The sequence below is a fragment of the Vespula pensylvanica genome, chromosome 1 (genome assembly GCF_014466175.1).
Source record: "Vespula pensylvanica isolate Volc-1 chromosome 1, ASM1446617v1, whole genome shotgun sequence".
Taxonomy (NCBI): Eukaryota; Metazoa; Arthropoda; class Insecta; order Hymenoptera; family Vespidae; genus Vespula; species Vespula pensylvanica.
The window spans coordinates 17,645,242-17,664,606 of NC_057685.1; the positions used below are offsets into that span (position 1 = coordinate 17,645,242).

The following is a 19,365-nucleotide window of genomic DNA, read 5'->3' on the forward strand; positions in this document are numbered from 1 at the left end:
GGATGGGAAAAAAATTTTCTTTTATTATCGCGATTTACATATGGATTTTAAGTCGTTGCAAAAAAAAAAAAAGAAATGAAAACAGTCGCGAGAAACGTTAAGTTCGAAAAAAAGAATATTTTTTCATTGACTCTGATATGACAGGTATCCCTTTAGGTCTTTCGATGATAACCTATGCAAAAGACGATTCGTGCGCGACTTGGGAGAGAACTGTGCGGAATTCACGATACTGCCGGCTATGCATTATAGGAAATACGATATCCATCTTACGTCAGATCCATGGGATCTTATACAGCCGCGGCAGCACCTTGTTCGAAACAAAACGAACGATTGAACTTACTTACGTTGCCCGCGAGAGGTACGCGGCATTCCTCTCCTTTTCTCTCTTCCACGAGATTCGAGACATTCACCCGCATCCTTATTTTGTGCGATTTAACCACGGAATCAACCGACTGTATAAACCACTATTACTTATCTAGATCTTTGAAAGACATTCGCTCTAGATATGTATATATACAAAAGAAACATTATTTATTCTTTGTTACTTTACTTAAATGTTGATTTTGACGTCGATCGAAGTTTACTTTTATGTTCAACTAAAAAAAAAAAAAAAAAAAAAGAAAAAAAGCAGAAAAAAGATAAAATAAAAAATAAATATAGTTACATGTAGATATATGTACATAATTGAGTGACGAATATTTTCGTACGATTTTAAAATATAATTATATCTGTAATACTTTCTACAAGACGTAAAATCTTGAGAAAATGTTCTAAATATATAAATGGTAAAAATATTAAATATCAAATTATTTATTCTTCGTCACGTTTAAACTGATATTGCATCAATAGTTTACTGTAATCAGAATTTATTTTAATTTTAGAAGTGAAAAAAAAAAACGAAAAAGTTATATTTTATATACGTATATACATAATTAAGTGATAAATATTGTTACGATTTTAAAGAATAATTATACGCGGTGTATTATACTTTCGAGATATAAAATTATAAAATCTTGAGAAATAAGAAATGATCATGGGATTCCTTAAGTTCTTACCTTGCGGAATTAACGGTACGGACAACATGGATTTACGAAGAAGCCGTGCGAAACGATGACTACAGGAAAGAGTAGTGATCGAGAATCGACTCGTACGTAAGCTCGATAGTGAGATCCTTATCAATTTCTCTCTCTCTCTCTCTCTCTCTCTCTCTCTCTCTCTCTCTCTCTCTCTCTATTTATCTATTTCTACCTCTTTCCTTTTCTTTCTTTCTGCAAGCTCGTTAAAAAAAAATATACCACAGTGAATTCTCCCATCGAACGTCCAGAGAATAAATTCGTTCGTGACCGACTGGAAGATAAACGTTCGTGAAATCGTATTTACTTAACGCGTTTTATGAGTCGACTCGATCGACTTTTATTATGCAAAAACGACGATCTCTCTTGAGACCTTTATCAAGGGTAACGGTAAGCACTTTGAGTAGCTATGTGCATAACATCTCAAGCAATCATTGGCCTCCTTAAAGGTGTCAGTATTTCTCACCGCTGATATATTTATTATATCTATATTGATCATTGATTAACTCGTTTAGATATATTCAATAAAATTTAGAACTCATAATAACGTATATCGTAGGATATTATAAAATTTAAACAAATATACTATGTGTATAATATATATATATTTTTTTTTTGATCGGAATATATAACACTATAAGAAACAGTCGATAAAGAGTTATTAAAAAATCAATCTGAAACGAATCTATCTTTGATCATTTTCTTTTGTATTTATAATTTATAAAACTATATAAAAAACAAGTAAATATTATGATCATAACTTCGATTGTGATCAATGATTATTCCTTTGTACTATTTACTTGGAAATACTATCCGAAATTGATCTCGACGTTCAAACGTATCGATGGTAATCGATTCTTTGGACCTAACTTCGTTCCAGCTGATAGCCACCATCTGCTACGATCTTATTGGCCGGTCAGTACCGTTTATTCTTCGAGAACACATTTGTTCCAGTGTACTTTGTCGGCGCACGCTAGGCGTCGAACATATCGAACTCGATCGGACAGATCTATTGTTCGTTGGCACACGGTGGGCGCAACCACGCGGAAGACACTCGCTTACCGACTTTTCTTGTGACAGTAAATTTCGCAACGTTCCTTTAGGAAAAAAAAAAGAAAAAAAAAAATATAATAGGATAAGGATCAAGGAACGAACGAACGGTTGGAAAATTAAATTAAAGTAAAAAAAAAAAAAAGAAGAAAAAAATTTTCTGCTTGATTTTGTAACATCAGCCAATAAATAATAATGTCGAAATTTTTAATACGCGATTCGAAACAAAATTCCTTAGATCAGATTAAAAAAAAAAAATCTATAAAACTACTTCGAGAACTGAAATAATATCGTTTAATATCGAAAATTATTTCAGAATACAAAACTACGAGTCTACTCGGAACTTTTTTAGAATCGAGGAGGGAAGAAAAAAGAGAGAGAATAAAAATTAGATCCCTTCTTCGTTCAAAAAGAGAAAAGAACAAGAAAGATTAAAAATCTCGAGAAAGAGATTAATCGATATCAGGAGAGAAATCACGCGGGTACTTTTATCCGGCGAGGTCGAATATATTAAAAAATGTCTTTGTTACTCGTCGAAAAGTTGATCTTATTAAAATTAATATCGAAACTATTGCGTGTGATAAATCATAATGAAACGTGCAAAGATGAATGTAAACAGTGGCGAATAGTAGGAAATCGAGACGTCAGAAAGACTACGCTCCTGGTCAACGTACCATTCATGAGGAATTTACGTTCATCCTTCTCTTCTGCTTCCCTTCCCCCACACACACCCCCTTTAGATGTATGCAATTCCTTTCTCTTTCCGTCTCTCTCTCTCTTTCTCTCTCTCTCCCTGCTTGACACATACACATACACATACGCACACACGTATGTATACGTATATAATACCCACATAGAAATGTGTACACACCGTATAGATCCCGTATCGTTGAAGGGAGAGAAGATAGACCCTCTCATTGTGCGCACGGATATCCGCGTCACCCAGCCGCAAAAGATTGTTCACGTTCGTGTTTGAAAACCACTCCATTTCTCTCGGAAGAAAAGAAAATCTCTCTCTTCTCTCTCTTTTTTCTCTCTTTCTCTTTCTAAACCGCACACGCGCGAGCAGCCGGCCACGAACAATTAGAGCCCTTTCAGACATTCCAGACGACTCGACTGTCGCGATTTTCTCAATGCACCGAATGCATAGGACAAAAGATATTCTTCTTTGATGTTGCAATTAGAATTTTTATGAAAGCGAAATGATAATGAAGACTTCGAAGGCTATCTCTCTCTATCTTTCTCATTCTCTCTAGTTCTCTAGCTCTCTTTCTCTCTCTTTGTCATAGATCGTTAGAATTTGTTATTCAGACATTATTTCTTTCTTTAGAAAATTTTAGAAAGACAAAGACAAACAGAGAAAGAGAGAGAGAGAGAGAGAGAGATAGAAAAAGAAAAAAGGTTTAATCATTTTAACGACAGAAACTAGAGGGGTTCCGTTAAAACGTTATACCGGATATTATAGGACGACGTTCTCACACTACTCCCTTTTTAAGGGTCGTCGTAGTCATCGTCGTCATCGTCGTTTTCATTCTTACGAGTTGGGTGTTCCTCTTCGTACTTTGAATTCTTCGTATTTTCATACATACGACTAATCGTTTTACATACTTACCTACAAGTTATCCAACGACTACTCGTTAAACAATTACTGTTGCAATGGATAATAGTTAAAGCGATTATCTTGATAATTGACTCGTAAAAGAAGGGAATGCACTTAAAATATAATTAGAAGCAGCTTTAGTAATCCGTACGTACCAGATTTACTTTTAACACACTTGACTTCTTGGCTTCGTGTTTGCACTTTAACGAGGAACGATTGGCGGAAAAGGATATGCGTCGACGTAATCATGTAAAACGGAGAACGACCGGCCGACCTACCAAACGACCTACCAAACGACCGACTCAACCAGGCGACAAATTAGCCTGATTTCATTGTTCGAACGAAACTCAACGTTTGAAACGACTCGACCGAGATTTAGCGTCGACGTAATAATTTTTAACTTTTCTTCTTTTTTTTTTGTTTTTCTTTTTTCTTTTCTGTCGCTTTAAAAATTTAACAATTATGTCGAGTTGAATCAAAGTTGTCTACAAATTAACATCGATAAATTATTTATAATTTATGAACACAACAGTTTTAATACATTTGCACGTAAGTAGTTATCGGTCGCTTTATAAATTAATTCCATTTCAATTTTTACAACTCGGTTCTAAAACGAACATCTGACTGGATGTCACTCTTTCCTCTTTTAGACGTCTCCTTTTGACTCTTGCCGCCACAAATGGTACGAAGAGATTAGGATTGTGCTCGCGTGTATTGTCCAAAAATTTTTTTGTTATTAAACTGATTAAATATCCTATGATGATTGTTAACAGGGATCCAATCATGGAATACCAAATGTACGAGATTCGATTTATAAATGGAACGTTCGAATCGTTACTGAAAAATAAAGAAAACGAGATTTTTTGATTAAGATTAAGATCTATCATTGATCGGGAGAAAGCAAGTTAGTATATTTAGATCGATATAATCTAATATAGACTTTATATTCGTCGTTATATTAAACGCTCGACTTACTACCGGAAGCATGTGTATATGAATAATATGTACACATAAGACAAACAGAGAGAGAGAGAGAGTTTAGTACACAGAGGATAGAAAAGAAACCAGGAAGTTACCTCTTCCGTGTGGTAAATTACTGAAAAATCTCAAGTATCTTTTAACGTAACGTTAATTAACGTAACGTTGTTAAACGAAACGTTGCAGTTGAAATTATCTATTGAGTACTTTATCAGCATAATTTCCCAATTAAATTACACGTGTCAATGAGATATTTTAACGTGCAAACGATAAAATATTTAATATTTAATAAAATATTTAATAATTATACATACCTGATCGTCAAGTTTAATCCAATCGTCTCATTCAACATCAGTAACGTTCCATTCTCACAACCATCGATGGATACTGGCAACATGGTTATAACCTCTTTCGGACCATAAGCCATTAAACATAACAGAATTATAGAGAAAATCATTCCAACAATGGCACCAATTTCGTTGGGACTTTCGAAAAACATTCCAAGTGTGAAGATGCCCAATAATGGGCCACCAATTATTCCGGACAATGCGATCACTGCCTCGATTAAGCTACCGAATTTTGAAGCTCCTAGAGCGATACAGACACAAGTTATTCCGTTTATAACGGCAAGTAATTTACCGATAAATGTCGTTTTTTCGGTTGGAAATGTAGCACCAATTTTCGAATAGATCGGTTTTATATAATCCTCGAGGATAATAGCGGCTAGCGAATTCAACATTGCTGAGATCGTGCTTAAACTCGCACTGAAGATACCGGCAATGAAGATCCCCGTTAAGCCAGGTATATGATCTAATTTGTCAACTACAAAATATGGCATGAGTTTATCGCTCGATGATATTTTTTCTGACTTCACTGGATCACAATCCTTGTAAACGGCATACATAACCAGGCCTGAGAAGATGGTCATAATTGACAGGATACTTATTATTATTAAATTCAATACTACGGCTATCTGGGAATCTCTCAACTTTCTAAAAATCACAAAATAATATTAGTCAAATGTTATCCTTGGAATTTTTCTTATAAATACAATGATAATTTCTATTTTTGGATATGGTCGAGTGTATGTATGTAGGTATATTAGATTAAATTAATCTTACTCGTTAGAATCGTGTCTTGTAACATTCTACCAGAGCAGATACTTATAACCGAAGCAAATTGCGGAAGTATTCGTTGGAAGCATTCCTGCGAGACGGGGAATAATTCGGGATAGTAAATCAACAGTTGTATTTATGAGACCAACATCGAGGAGAAAAACCGGTGTTTATCTCGTTTGAAATCCAATGAAACGACGACGTCTTACTTGCGATCTATCATTGCTAAGACCTTTTGGTAGGGTCAAATATGTTTGCGATATCAGGATATTGTGACGTTGGTACTAATTGCTTGCCGGTACCGTAGGGATTCGTTTAGATATAATCTAAATCATTTCTCCCAACCGTTATCGACGTACCACATAATGAGACTAACTATTTACGATTTGCTATGGATCGAAACGATTAATAATTTTTGTCTCGTACTTGACGGTCAAAAGACGTTGGACCTGCACCTGATTGACAGCAATAAATGACAAGTACATGAAAAATCCGCCGAGTATTAGACCCAAGTGTGTGTGACGTGTAGTTAAGTCCAAATTGTACCTGTTCAAACGAACGATCGTTGTTTTTATTAATCAACTCGATAACATCAACGACCAGCAAGGAAGGATTAATAAGTAGATAAATAATTGTAAATCAAAAGTGACGTATAACTCATGCGAAAGACTTACTTGGTAAACTCCAAACGATCACCACTTATAGATCTGTTCCAAACATCATAAAATCCGTCCGGCAGGATACTGATACCGAGGCCAATAATGCACAAAAGCGATATAAACATAAGCATGGCTTGGAATACGTCGGTTATCAAGACAGCCTTGATCCCACCGATCGTTGAATAGAACGTACAGATTATGCCGATCAAGATGATACTTAAGGTACTGGACAAGCCGGTGGTTGCCTCCAGGGCTAATGAGGGAGCGAAGAGAACGATTCCCGTGTGTATAGTCATATGGCAGACGTTGGCGATGCTGGCCAATAATCGAGCCCTTATTCCGAATCTTCTCTCTATATACTGGTGGATCGCAAAAGAAAAAAGGAATAAAAGAAAAGGAAATTTTTAATTTTTATCTTCGTCAAGATAAAAGAAGATATAATCTAATTTTTAAGAGACATACGGAATGCATTTTTAACATACTGATGAGTTATCTTAAACGAAGGTCCAAGAGACTTTAGCCTCTTAGGACACTCATATAATAAGAACTACCGTACAGGTTCGACGAAACGATGCTAAGGAACGAACGAACGATCGATCGATCGTTCGATCGTTCAATGCCGTCGTCAATTACCTCGTAGACGCTCATGAGTTTCAGCTCGAAGAAGACTGGTAGGTAGCAGTACATGGAGATAGGCGTTCCAATAACGAAGCCGAGGTAAAACAAGACGAAGATCATGCCGTGGACATAGACTTCCGCGCTGATTCCAAGGAGCGTAATCGCGGACATGAAGGAAACCGTCAGGGCTATCCCCAACGGAACAATTTTCATGGATCGATCGGCTGAGAAGTATTCCTATCCGTTGATAAAATACTTAGCACGGGTATACTAAACGAACTATCGTTTTATCGTTTTGATGATATATATATATATATATATATATATATATATATATATACATATATCAATGATATCATGAAGAACTTAATTAATAAAATATTTATACATTAATTTTATAATAGCCCCAATTAATACGAGAACTTCCATTTTTTACGATATGCATCTTAGAAATAAGGATCTATATAGTTCGGCGTTATTAATACGATCGATCACGGGTTTTCTTTTCCCCTTTTTTTCTTCTTTTCTTGTCATTTCTTTTCTTCTATTTTGAGTAAATTGAATCGCAATTACGTGAAAGTATTTACGTTTAAAATTGAACGTTTAAAAGTATAGGAAAATAACGATGATATCTATCTCAATGGGCTCTCTTACAAGACAAGATTTATCGTATCGTAATCAGATCGTAATGATAGTTTGAGCGTTAATTAGCGTCCACGAGTATTTCGGAAATCGCTTACCGTAGAGCAAGCGATAATTTACTAGCGATCTATAGTCGCTAATTTATATACTTGCTAATATTTATCCTTTCGAGAGTAAGATCGTTATGGATAAGAAACGCGGAACATAGACGATCTCTCTTAAGTATCGCGATCTTGGCGTATGGTTCAACATGAATTATCAGTTATATCTGATCGCAATCTGAAAAAGAAAGAGAGAAAAAGAGAGAGACAGAGACAGAGACAGAGAAAGAGAGAAAGAGAGAAAGAGAAAGCTATTGATTTTTGAACGCTTCAACGTCGAAATTAATTTTCTAGTCTGGTAACCACCTCGGCAGTTCGTTGTCGACCGCCGGTGAATCGATAGTAGATCCCGATGGCGGAAGAGATCGATAGAACTATACCAACGATCGCATAGTCGAGTAATTTTAACTTCGATGTCCCAACCTCGGTGATCTGTTCCTATAAACAAAATCGTTTCTTCTAATGTTGATTTTATATTATTTGGAAAATTATAACATATAATCGTAATTATTAGAAAATTTTGCACGTGTAACTTCGATATCAATTGAAATCCTTAAATATTATTTACAATGCAAGTAACATCGAAATATAATATATATCTTTATATATGCACGATGAGCAGAATTGAACACAGATAAAATGTCCGAAAATGTAAATTCACATAGATTTTGCATGCATTACAATCGACTATTTGATACATGAAAATGAACGTCACACGAACGATAGGATATTTCAAGAATTGGCAATGTTCTCTAATTATTCGTAATATGTTAATATAAATTTTTTAAAAATGTATAATATGTATTAAGCTTTGCTCATCGAATAAATAACGAAAAATATTTTTTAGGATAACCGTTTGAAAACTTTTTTTATAACACTCACATCCATTCTTCTTCCGATAGTATAAACTTTGAATGAAGGGCTAACAATACGATATCGATGCAGACCACGTAAAGATCATATAGATCTTCCTTCTTAAGAATGTCGTCGGCGAAAGAAAACGAACGATCGCGACGTGGACAACGACGTCGTCACTGACACAGCCAATGTCCGTTGATAAGATAAAATGAAGTGAAGACTTTAGAAAGGACCGAAGAGCGATCGTGTGCACGATGCGAGTGTACCTGCGCGAACAAGCGTTCTATTTCGAGCGGGAGAAAAAAAAGGCAAGCGAAGGTTCCTTCCATTACGTAAAAACTTGGCTCAGCATTATCATTTTCCAAGACACGCGATAAACAGAGTCAATTGTTCGAATTGTACAAATGATTTGATAACATTACACGTAATTAAGGTAATTAGTAGCGTTCATCTCTAAATTAAATAATTGAGAAGTAAAACACGAGACTTCGTTTAACGCGAGACTCGGTTCCTTTTTTTTTTTTGGTTTCTTCCTTTTTCTTTTCTTCTTCTTTCTTTTCTTCTTCTTTCTTTTCTTTTTTCTTATTCTGGAAAAAATGAAATAGAAAAGAAAAGAGAGAAGAAAAGTTTCGATTAAATCTCGAACGAGATTAACTCGATGTTACTTCTTCGCGAGTTACGATATATAAAAGATGTTATCTATACCCAAAGCACGTGCAACATTCGAATCGATTGAAAAAAAGCAACGCGAGAGAAAAGCACGAAACCACCGTCACCACCATCATCACCACCTCTATCACCTCCACTACCACTACTATCACCACTACTATCACCAACGTTACCACCATTGCAGCCACCACCATCGCCATCACCACAAGCAGCACTCGAAACTCTTTCGTACGTACGAGTATGTTTCGCTTCGATAAACTTGAACAGAGAGAAATTATCGAAGCGATCTTACTACCACTCGAGCGTTTAATTGATTTCAGTTAGTCGAATAGAGTTGTGATACCGTAACCGTATAAGACGATGAATTGGAACATTGAATGAAAATTGACTTTAATGGAATTCGAAAATACAACTCGTTGGTAGATATTGCCAGAATAGAAAGCTTATACATAGAGCGATGAATAATAATTATCCACGTTATAACGATTTGTGATGGTCAAATAATAATTTCCTATTATTACGAGAAAATCTCAGGGAAGAATATGTCGACGAGCATTTTTTCAAGAAAGAGAGAAAGAAAGCGGAGTAAGAGGATGAAAAGAGTTCCTATTGAAATGCGCAAAGCGTCCAATGGTAAGAGATCAGACCAGATTACTTTTTATTTTCAAATCCTTGAAATAATGCATTCGAAAGGGGTCGTAAGAAAATGAAATCATGGGAACATATATTACAATCAATTGCCGATTATATTCCGCTTTCTCATTAACATAATTTACCAGTACGAACATCTTCCATTCGAATTTAAACGATCCAATAATCTCGGATATATGGAGGTAATGTGAGTGAATTTAAATATAGATATATGTATACGCTACGTGTATGTATAGTAATATATATATATATATATATATATATATATATATATATATATGTACACATTTTCTCGATCATAAACAGTTTATTCGAATGCCATAAAATGTTAATGGATATACCACTTAAGGATCATCCAATTTTCAACATTGTTTCCCGTTTGTCGAGTGGATCGTTTTACTCTGAAATTATTGACCAATCAAAGGAAGAGAGGACGAAAGTGAAGAAAAGAAGAAAAAGGAGGAGGAGGAGGAGGAAGAGATTGAGAAAAAGAAAAAGAGGGTGAAAGAGAAAGGAGAAGGAGAGAGAAAGAAGGAAGAAAAAAGAAAAAGAAAAAAAAAGAGAACGTAAGTGGCGAATTCCCGTCATTAAGTTATTAGCCGAGAAGAGGACGACAGCGGCCTGACTGCTGAACCCGATCGGCCAATCGTTGACCTTCTTGTGGTCGATGAAAATTGACCGTGCGTTAACTGGCCACGTTTCACCCATCTTTGGAAATCTTCATCGACGTCCTTGAATCTTGAAAGACAGAGAGAGAGAGAGAGAGAGAGAGAGAGAGAGAGAGAGAGAGAGCGAGAGAGAAAAAAGAAGAAAGAATAAAAAAGAGTAAAGAAAAAAAGATCGAGCAATTTTATTTTAATAACGATACGATCGACGGACTGCGTATATTCTTTGTTCGAAAAAAAAGGAAAACAAAATTAAATAAAAAAGTAAAAAAGGAAACAAGGAAAACCAATAATCCATAAAATCTTCCGTGTGTTACTTTACTAGCGAACCAGGTACAGTTGTGTACTTGGAACATTTTCTTCTTTTTTTCTCTTTCATATTCACGTCCGACACGAATATTCGTGCGTTTAGTTAGTTAAAAAAAGAACAAAATTACACGAGTCCTATCACGAATGTAATCCTATTATTTTTTTCTTTTTTCTTTTTCTATTTTCATTTTCCTCGTAACAACTAGCTTACATTGAATTCTACGTCGTCAGGTAATCGGCAGGATTAAGCGGTTACTCCGATTAAAACATACGTCGCAACATCCAACTGAAATAACCATGATATTAACTCGTGTAACATACGTTCAGTATTTCCTTTATTTTCTGCAACATCACGCTAGTTCTCTCGAGCACATCCATCATACGTACCCTCCTATTCACATGGGTATCTTCTACCGACTACCTTCGAATATTAAATCTTTTTAAAAGCAAATCTTTCGATGCGAAACGACAAAAAACGATAGAATAAAATAAAAAATAGAGAAAGAGAGAAAGTAATAGAGAATATTTAAAAGGAGTTTCTCTCTTTAAGTTACGGATACCCGTATTAAAAGTACAATCTCATTAATTAAACCGGCACTTCGAGAGCTTTCGTGTAAGTGACACGATTTATAGATGCTCGCTTAACGAGCCAAGAAATTAATGAGAAAAGTGGAGGCGGTTTTCGTGAAAATATTAACGAGCTCGTAAATTGATATACACGATTAGTCGAAGGAAAGAGAGAGAGAGAGAGAGAGAGAGAGAGAGAGAGAGAGAGAGAGAGAGAGAGAGTAAGAAGATAAGCAAGTTGAGTTTATCGATTTTCATAAAAACAACGTTATCAGAGAAAATTTTTCTCTTCGTTTTTTTTTGAAATCATTCGTGTGTAGAATCTCTCGGGGAAAGGCAATGTAAAAAAAAAAAAAACCAAACAGAAAACAATAAAAAAGGAACGAGAAAGGAAAATAAAAGATGATGAAAAAAAAATGATGTATGTTCACGTATATAGGGACTTTAAATGATCGTGTCATTGCGTGACGCGTAACTTTCTCGTCGCATGCGTTACAATGTACTTACATAAACACATACGTATATACATATGTATGTATATATGTATTTATGTACTTACGTACCAGGCAAGTCATTTAGTGAAAAGAATTTTCTTTGGTTAGTGGTGTTAATTAGAGTCGGGCTGATGCATCCGCATCAGGAACCCCGACCGACGAATCTTTCAGGTGTTGACAGAAAATAGGCGACAATTTGTTTGACTTTTACCCCTACGGCCTATGTATATACATACATATATACCCTTGAAAGGAAAAACGCGCATGGGTACCGTCGCGATAAAAATAAATTTTATGGTAAGCTTCGCGTCGACGATCACGACGACGACGTCGACGACGACGACGACAAAGGAGCACAACCACACGAGGTTCAGTTTGGAAATGAAAACAAGCGTCAGTTTTTCTTTCTTTTTTTTTTCTTATTTCTTTTTGTTAGTTTCTTTTGTTCTAAAGGAAAAACGTTCTAAAAAAAAAAAAAGAAAAAGAAAAAGTAAAAGAAAGAAAGAAAGAAAGAAAGAAGTGAGTTCGCAAAACGGAATCTTTACCCTACTTGCATTTCACGATGTATAAAAGGTTCCGTTGTTCTTATGGACAGTTACTTGTTTTTCATCGTAACCTCTAGGAATGAATGAGTCATTTCATTTTTCTATTTCCTACTGTGCAATAAAAATATCGACGAATAAAAAACGACGAGACGCTGGATTCTTTTTTTAACGATGACGATAAGAAGATAATTCCGAGGTTATTCGGAGGAGGGAAAAGAAAAAAAAAGAAGAAAAACATTGGGACTTTTTGTAATGTTCTTATTAAGAAAACTATGAGAACGTCGTCGTCATTTGACGACCGTCGCTTTAATCATGTAGAAATTATTCTTTGAAAAATTTTAATGAGAAATGCATATTTTATATCATCGCTATTGTTACATCATTGATATATATATATATATATATAAACACACACACACACACACACACACACACACACACACATACAGATATTTATCTACCTACGGGTTGCGTCATGATCTCGTATTGTTTCGACGCATTGATCGTAAATACGAATCGACGATGCACAGACGAAGATAATAGCTCGTGTTCGCGTTCGCGTGCGAGCTCGTTGACTCCGTAATTAATTAATGACAGTTCCGGCGTTCCAGTCGATTTGCACGAGATAACCTCGCTCGCACGCCGTTTCGATTTCGTGCCCTTAATTGACTTAATACGTTCAATTCGCTGAACCTCCTCGTGTTGGCTCGTACGAAACTAAGTGTCTTCTAGTGTTCAACGTAAAGACCGACGAAAATAAAGTCGTCGTTCATCAAGTCGTTCGTTCACCTACATCCTCGTACGTTCTCAATTAATGCGATTGTTAACGAAACAATTGCAAGAAAAAAAATTGATAAAGCGAAGAAAGCAAAGAAAAGCTAAAGGAAAAAGAAGAAAAAAGAACGAAGGAAACATTTCTCCAACATTTCTTTCGAAGGAACTATTTTGCTCACGTCGGACGTATTTACGATGTAACGATGATCGTGCGTATGCTAAAAATATCACAATATGTTATGACAATTGCCACGATTATATACGAGACCACAAAAACATTCTGTGAGATATGATTCACGAATACGTGACGAGTTATTCGATTTCAATGGAGAAAGCGTAGTTCGAATGTCGTACACATGCATTTACACACTCGCACGCCCGCACAAATGCATATAGAATTTTAGCGACACGTAGATATTTATGAAAATATTATATCATTTTATTTCCTGTTTTTTCTTTTTTTCTAATTTAATAGATCATAGTCAACGACCACGGTAAAGATGACGTAAGGATATGCGTATGTTATGTGAGGTAACGTTTCGGATATAAAAGAGGACAAATAAATAAATTAGTGAGACAACATAGGGAAGAACCAGTTTGGGACGAGTTTTCTTGCACTTCTGTTTGTACGGTTATACGGAGAGCAATGATTCACTAGATCGCGACCTCCTCTTGGCTCGTGCGATTCAAACACGAGCAAACTATATATATATATATATATATATATATATATATATATATATGTATACTATATATATATGTATATATATATATATATATATATAGTACATACTTATTTGTGACATGAACGAGTTGGCGAACGAACCATCGTCCCGAGAAGTCACAAATATCTCAAAACAAGAAAAAAAAAAGAAAAAAAAGGATCGGGTCGAGCTACAATTTTCTTAGTCAAATTTCGAGAATGGACGAGAGTTGAAAAGGAAAGAAAACAAAGAAAAAGAAATAAAGAAGGTAAGAAGAAATTAAAATTAACCTAGTTTATATATAAAATTGTCACGATAGATTCGATAGATGCATACTTGTATATATCTCTGTCGAAACATTATCTTCATATTTATATGAATTTATTTAACAATGTTAAGAGTTAATTTCGTATGTAATTAAAGAAAAATTAAATATATCGGATATATTCCCGAAGCTCGTTTTCGATTGGATTATTTTTTTTTTAAATTCATACGTATATATATATATATATATATATATATATATAATATACTGCTCAGCGATAGCCGTTTAGGAGAATATTCCATTTTAAAGTACAATTATTCAAATATTAATTAGTTTGCATCGCATATAATACTTTAGAATCATTAATAGCTCGGCGTAATTAGCAATAATTATTTCTTTTTCTTTTCTTTTTTTTCTATTTTTTCTTCTTTTTTTTTTTTTTTTTTTTTTTTAACGACTAGGATATACATTCGTTCAAGGAGAAAGATAATAAAGTTATCGCAAGGTTTTAAAATATCCTCTTGATAATTATCTCGCGTGGCGATTACTAATTCAAGCTTATGCGAGTTCTCAAACTCAGGAGAAATAATATAAACCGACAATATTAAATGTTTCCTCTCATCGATTTTAATTGACCGCACGTTATTTTTTCCAAGGTTTCCAGAAATTATGTACCGTGGACCGTTCCATTAGCTTGACTTTCCATTGCATTCGTATCGTTACTTAAGGATGCGGGCGTACGCACGAACACTACACAAGATAATGTCAAATACTTTGCTGAGAATGCTACGTAGGAGGAGAAGGAATCAATTTAAAGAGTTTCTCTCTCTCTCTCTCTCTCTCATTCTCTCATTCTCTTATTCTCTCATTCTCTCATTCTCTCTTTTCCTTCTCATAGTATAGTGGCTCGCATTAACAAAAGGGAGCAGAGATTCTTCCGGCATCGGGAAAAGCATCGTTATCGTCTTACTCGTTTCGCTCGATGCCGAGAACAAGGAGAGGTATTAAAATTCCTTAGCACGGTATTTTAACCGTTAGATAGGTATACTGAATTAACGAAGCTTCTCGGTAACGACTAATTTTTTTTTTCCTTTTTTTTCCTAATCGATTTATCTTTTTCTTTACTTTTTATCTTTTTTTTTTTTTTTTTACAATCGACGAACTAAACACCAACGCGCGTATACGATATTTCGGTAAATATTTTATAAATACTTGTACGTATTTTATATCTTCTCGTTCGCCAGAGATGGAAATTTATTTTTAATCGTTAAATTTTCTTAGTAATAGTCGCTCTCATCCCTCCCTCGGTATATCCTATATCAACGCAATTGCATTTAATCGATGAGTAATACGAGGCGTGCCCTCGTTAAGTCGCTCGTCTATAAGAAAATATCCGTCGGAGGATCGATGTCCTGTCAAGTTCGTGTGCTGCCGGTTATATATATGCGCATGTTACTTTGTGTCGCTTACGAGGTGAGACGGCGGAGGCTTGTCGTTCGAGATAATTCTCGGCTAGAGTTACGGTAGCGCTCTTGCATCACGATAAAACCCCGGTGAACCGATGGAAATTTGATGTCGAGACGATTTTTTTCCTTTTTCCTTTTTCCCTCTTTTTCTTTTTTTCTTTTTTTTTCCGTCGCCAAACGTTCACGCGAATTATCAAGCTCCACGTGAAATTTTCTATAACATTTCGAGGATTGCAAGGTATTTTTGCTTTTGAAAGGAAAAGAAATAAATAGAAGAAAAAAAAGAAAAAAAAGTAAGGGGAAACATTTTCTAAGACGTTAAAGTAAAGTCAAAGTTGTTCGCTACGGGGTATACGTTAAAACCTTTTAACACGTATATGTAAGTATATAAAAATTATTTACTTTAATATATACGGTTTCCTACATACATACATACGTATATATATATATATATAAATACACATACATCCCTTTCCCGATATGCAGTTATTTTAACCTTCCGGTTAAGTAAATCGATAATACGCAACATTCGTGACACGCGAGACACGAAACCGCTCTTATTTCAGTGGCAACAAGTAACTACTTTCCTCATCTCTTTCACGTATCCGAGTTAATTGATGGAATACAAACGTAAAAAAAAAAATTAAAAATAAAAGAAAACAAAAAGCAATATCAAAAAACAAAATATATAAAAAATAAAGAAAAACATTACTGAATAAAAGGGTAATGGACTTTTCTTTTGAACGAGCCACGGAGGGAAACATTAAAATTTAAAAGGGGAAGAAACCAGACAAGAAAATTTACGAGATACGCTAGCGCCAAGAATTTTTTTAATTTTCTATTTCCCTCTTTTTCTCTCTCCCTCTCTGTCACTTTTTCTTTTTTTTTATTTCTTCTTTGAGTACATTCGTCCGTGTGCGAACAACAACTCTTTTCTAGTTTTATTTCGTCCTGCAATCATTCTAATGGTTACCTATCGAAGGGAGAAAAAAATATATAGGTAGCGTCATTGATGCGTTGCGCTTGAAAATTTCGCTGATCCAAAAAAGAAAGGAAAAAAAAATGCGAGAGAACGAATGTGGGAGACGCAGAGTGAATGACAGAGAGAGAGAGAGAGAGAGAGAGAGAGAGAGAGAGAGAGAGAGAGAGAGAGAGAAACAAAAGGCAAACAGGAAGAAGAGCACTTCGTTGTTCGTTCTCGGGCTTTTGTGCTTATTTTGCGTGTACGCGAAGCCTGACTATGCATGCTGCATTTATGTACCTCTCTCTCTCTCTCTCTCTCTCTTTTTCTCTCTTTTTTTCTCTTTCGTCCTCTCTATAAACGGGCAGCTCTTGATTTGCAATGGAAACGTGCCGGCCTCGAATTCGTAACCGTTTGGAAGAGGAGAGGCCGATGATGACGACATGTCGATGACGCGACATCGAAATTACATTTGACTGCTTGATCGAGACGTTCGATCACGTCTGAGATCTCGTAACAATTCGTATTGAAAATAATTGAAAATTGGTGGCACGTAAATGTTGCGTATATTTCTTTTTTCTCTTTTCTTTTTGTTTCGTTTTTTTTCTTCTTAATTAATTACTAGCCAATCGATCACGATTGAATTAATAATAATCTTTTCGAGATAGTAGTAAAATTATAATGGTGATATAATTAGATCGCTTGTTCTTTTTCTTTCGATTTAATCAATTTTTGATCGACGTCTCGATTTAAGAACACAACGTGTTGTCCGACCATAAAATAGACACACTATCAAGAGAAACGACGATCAAGAGAGAACCTATGAACCTTTTTACGGACCCTTCTCATCGTAAATAACTTCGTGACCGCACGTCGTTTAGGATCTCGACATACTTTTAATTCATACCAATCAATCGTTCTACACGGTTATGCACTATACAAAATAGTCACAAGGACGTTTTTAAACGTTGCACAACGCGTGCATATACGATCTTGTTTTAATACACGAACTTGCGACTACGATCATGTTTACTATATGCTGCATTAAATACAACCTGGAACAACATTAAGATTATAAAATCATATTTACGATATTAAAAATTTAAAGTCATAAATAACGATATTAAAAAAAATGGTCTTTAGCTAATATATTAACTAAAATGAAAGGCAGAAAAAAATCTTTTAATTATCAATTTTTTGTTTTAATTTAAATTTGAATTTATATATATATATATATTTTTTTTAATACAAATTGTATGTATACGTTTATTTACTTACTTTTATTTTATTTAAAATGAATTTCTATGGAAAAATATCGACTTTTATTTTCAATAAAAAAAAAAAATGTGTATATTCGAGGACTAATAATGATTTTGCTTACAACTGCAACTTTTTCTGTCCTTATTTCTACACACCTGCAATATTTTCATTGATAACTCGTGTAAGAATGATTTATTATAAACAAAGAACATTCTTCCAATGTATTCTTGGAAGTTACGGACGTGCAAAGTACTTACGTTCATTTAGATACTCGATAGATAATTCGTATTCGCTATGATCGATTCCATGTCTTACGTCGAGACGAACTAGGATTCTTAGAAGTGAGGAAGATCGCATTCGAAGTCACAAAGCGTTCTTGTTTTCCGTTTAGCAAGCTACTCCGGCAACGTCTCAAGACGAGATTTATACGTCAACATTAAATATCAAGTAATCTAAAAGTAATAATATTATTTCTAATAGTTACATTTAATTCTCCGTAATCATATATATAATTAAATCTTATGCGCGACGAATGAATTATTATCATAATTCGTATCTCGTCCTTTTTTTTTTTTTTCTTTTTTCCTTCAAAACGAGTACATATGATATATGTAATATTTTACATGAAACAAAAAAGAAAGAAAATCTCTTTAAATAATTTACAGTAAATACGTTACATAAAGGTATATGATTATTTTTTAAATTTACATTTGAATTGAATTTACATATAATTTTTTATTTAAAAACAGAAACGAAAATTGGAGTTCAAAGAATCAGAGTCAATATTTCTTACTCGTAGAAATAGAAAAGGAAGAACGAAGAGAAAATGAAAGAAAAAAAGAAAAGAAAAGAAAAGCAAATTATACGGGGGTGTAGAACATGTGATTGTCAGTTGGGATATAGAATATAGGACACTACGATTACGTAGAATAAGAGGAAAGTATTATCGTCTTACATAAGACAGACAAACTATGTCGTAAACGTTCTTCCACGATGAAGAAGTCAAACGTAGTATAAAACCTTAACGTTTTCTAACTCCTTAGAGTTGAAAATAATACACGAGTAGAGATAGTCGTAAGTATATCTATAGATCGATAAAAATCTCTATACCAACCTCTATTTGGTCTTCTTTTTCTTTTTCTATCATCGTCGAGTGCTCTGCACGATCGGTATGTCCTGTCTTGCAAGTCCACGTGGCTAAGCGAGTAAGCACGTATCCCGTACGTTTCTACGTGCAACGATTTCTCAATGAAACGAGACGGAGCTCTATCAGTACGGCCCCGTTCGATGAGTCGTAGAATCGCGATGCGAAATTCTTTTCCCGTTTCTTTCATGATCCTT

At 34.7% G+C, this 19,365-nt stretch overlaps 2 protein-coding genes across 7 annotated transcripts in view; one reads left to right on the plus strand and one right to left on the minus strand.

The window, feature by feature from the left end:
* Positions 1 to 19,365, plus strand: part of LOC122637151 (tensin-3) — a 155,995-nt gene that overhangs the window by 20,792 nt on the left and 115,838 nt on the right. The window lies entirely within an intron of this gene.
* On the minus strand, positions 4,233 to 8,958 carry LOC122637202 (putative sodium-dependent multivitamin transporter). Its single transcript, XM_043829208.1, has 7 exons — positions 8,719 to 8,958; positions 8,143 to 8,274; positions 7,109 to 7,330; positions 6,491 to 6,834; positions 6,243 to 6,362; positions 5,016 to 5,693; positions 4,233 to 4,560 (listed from the first exon to the last, which is right to left on the minus strand). The coding sequence occupies exons 1-7, from the start codon at positions 8,722 to 8,724 to the stop codon at positions 4,311 to 4,313; spliced, it is 1,752 nt and encodes a 583-aa protein (XP_043685143.1). The 5' UTR covers positions 8,725 to 8,958; the 3' UTR covers positions 4,233 to 4,310.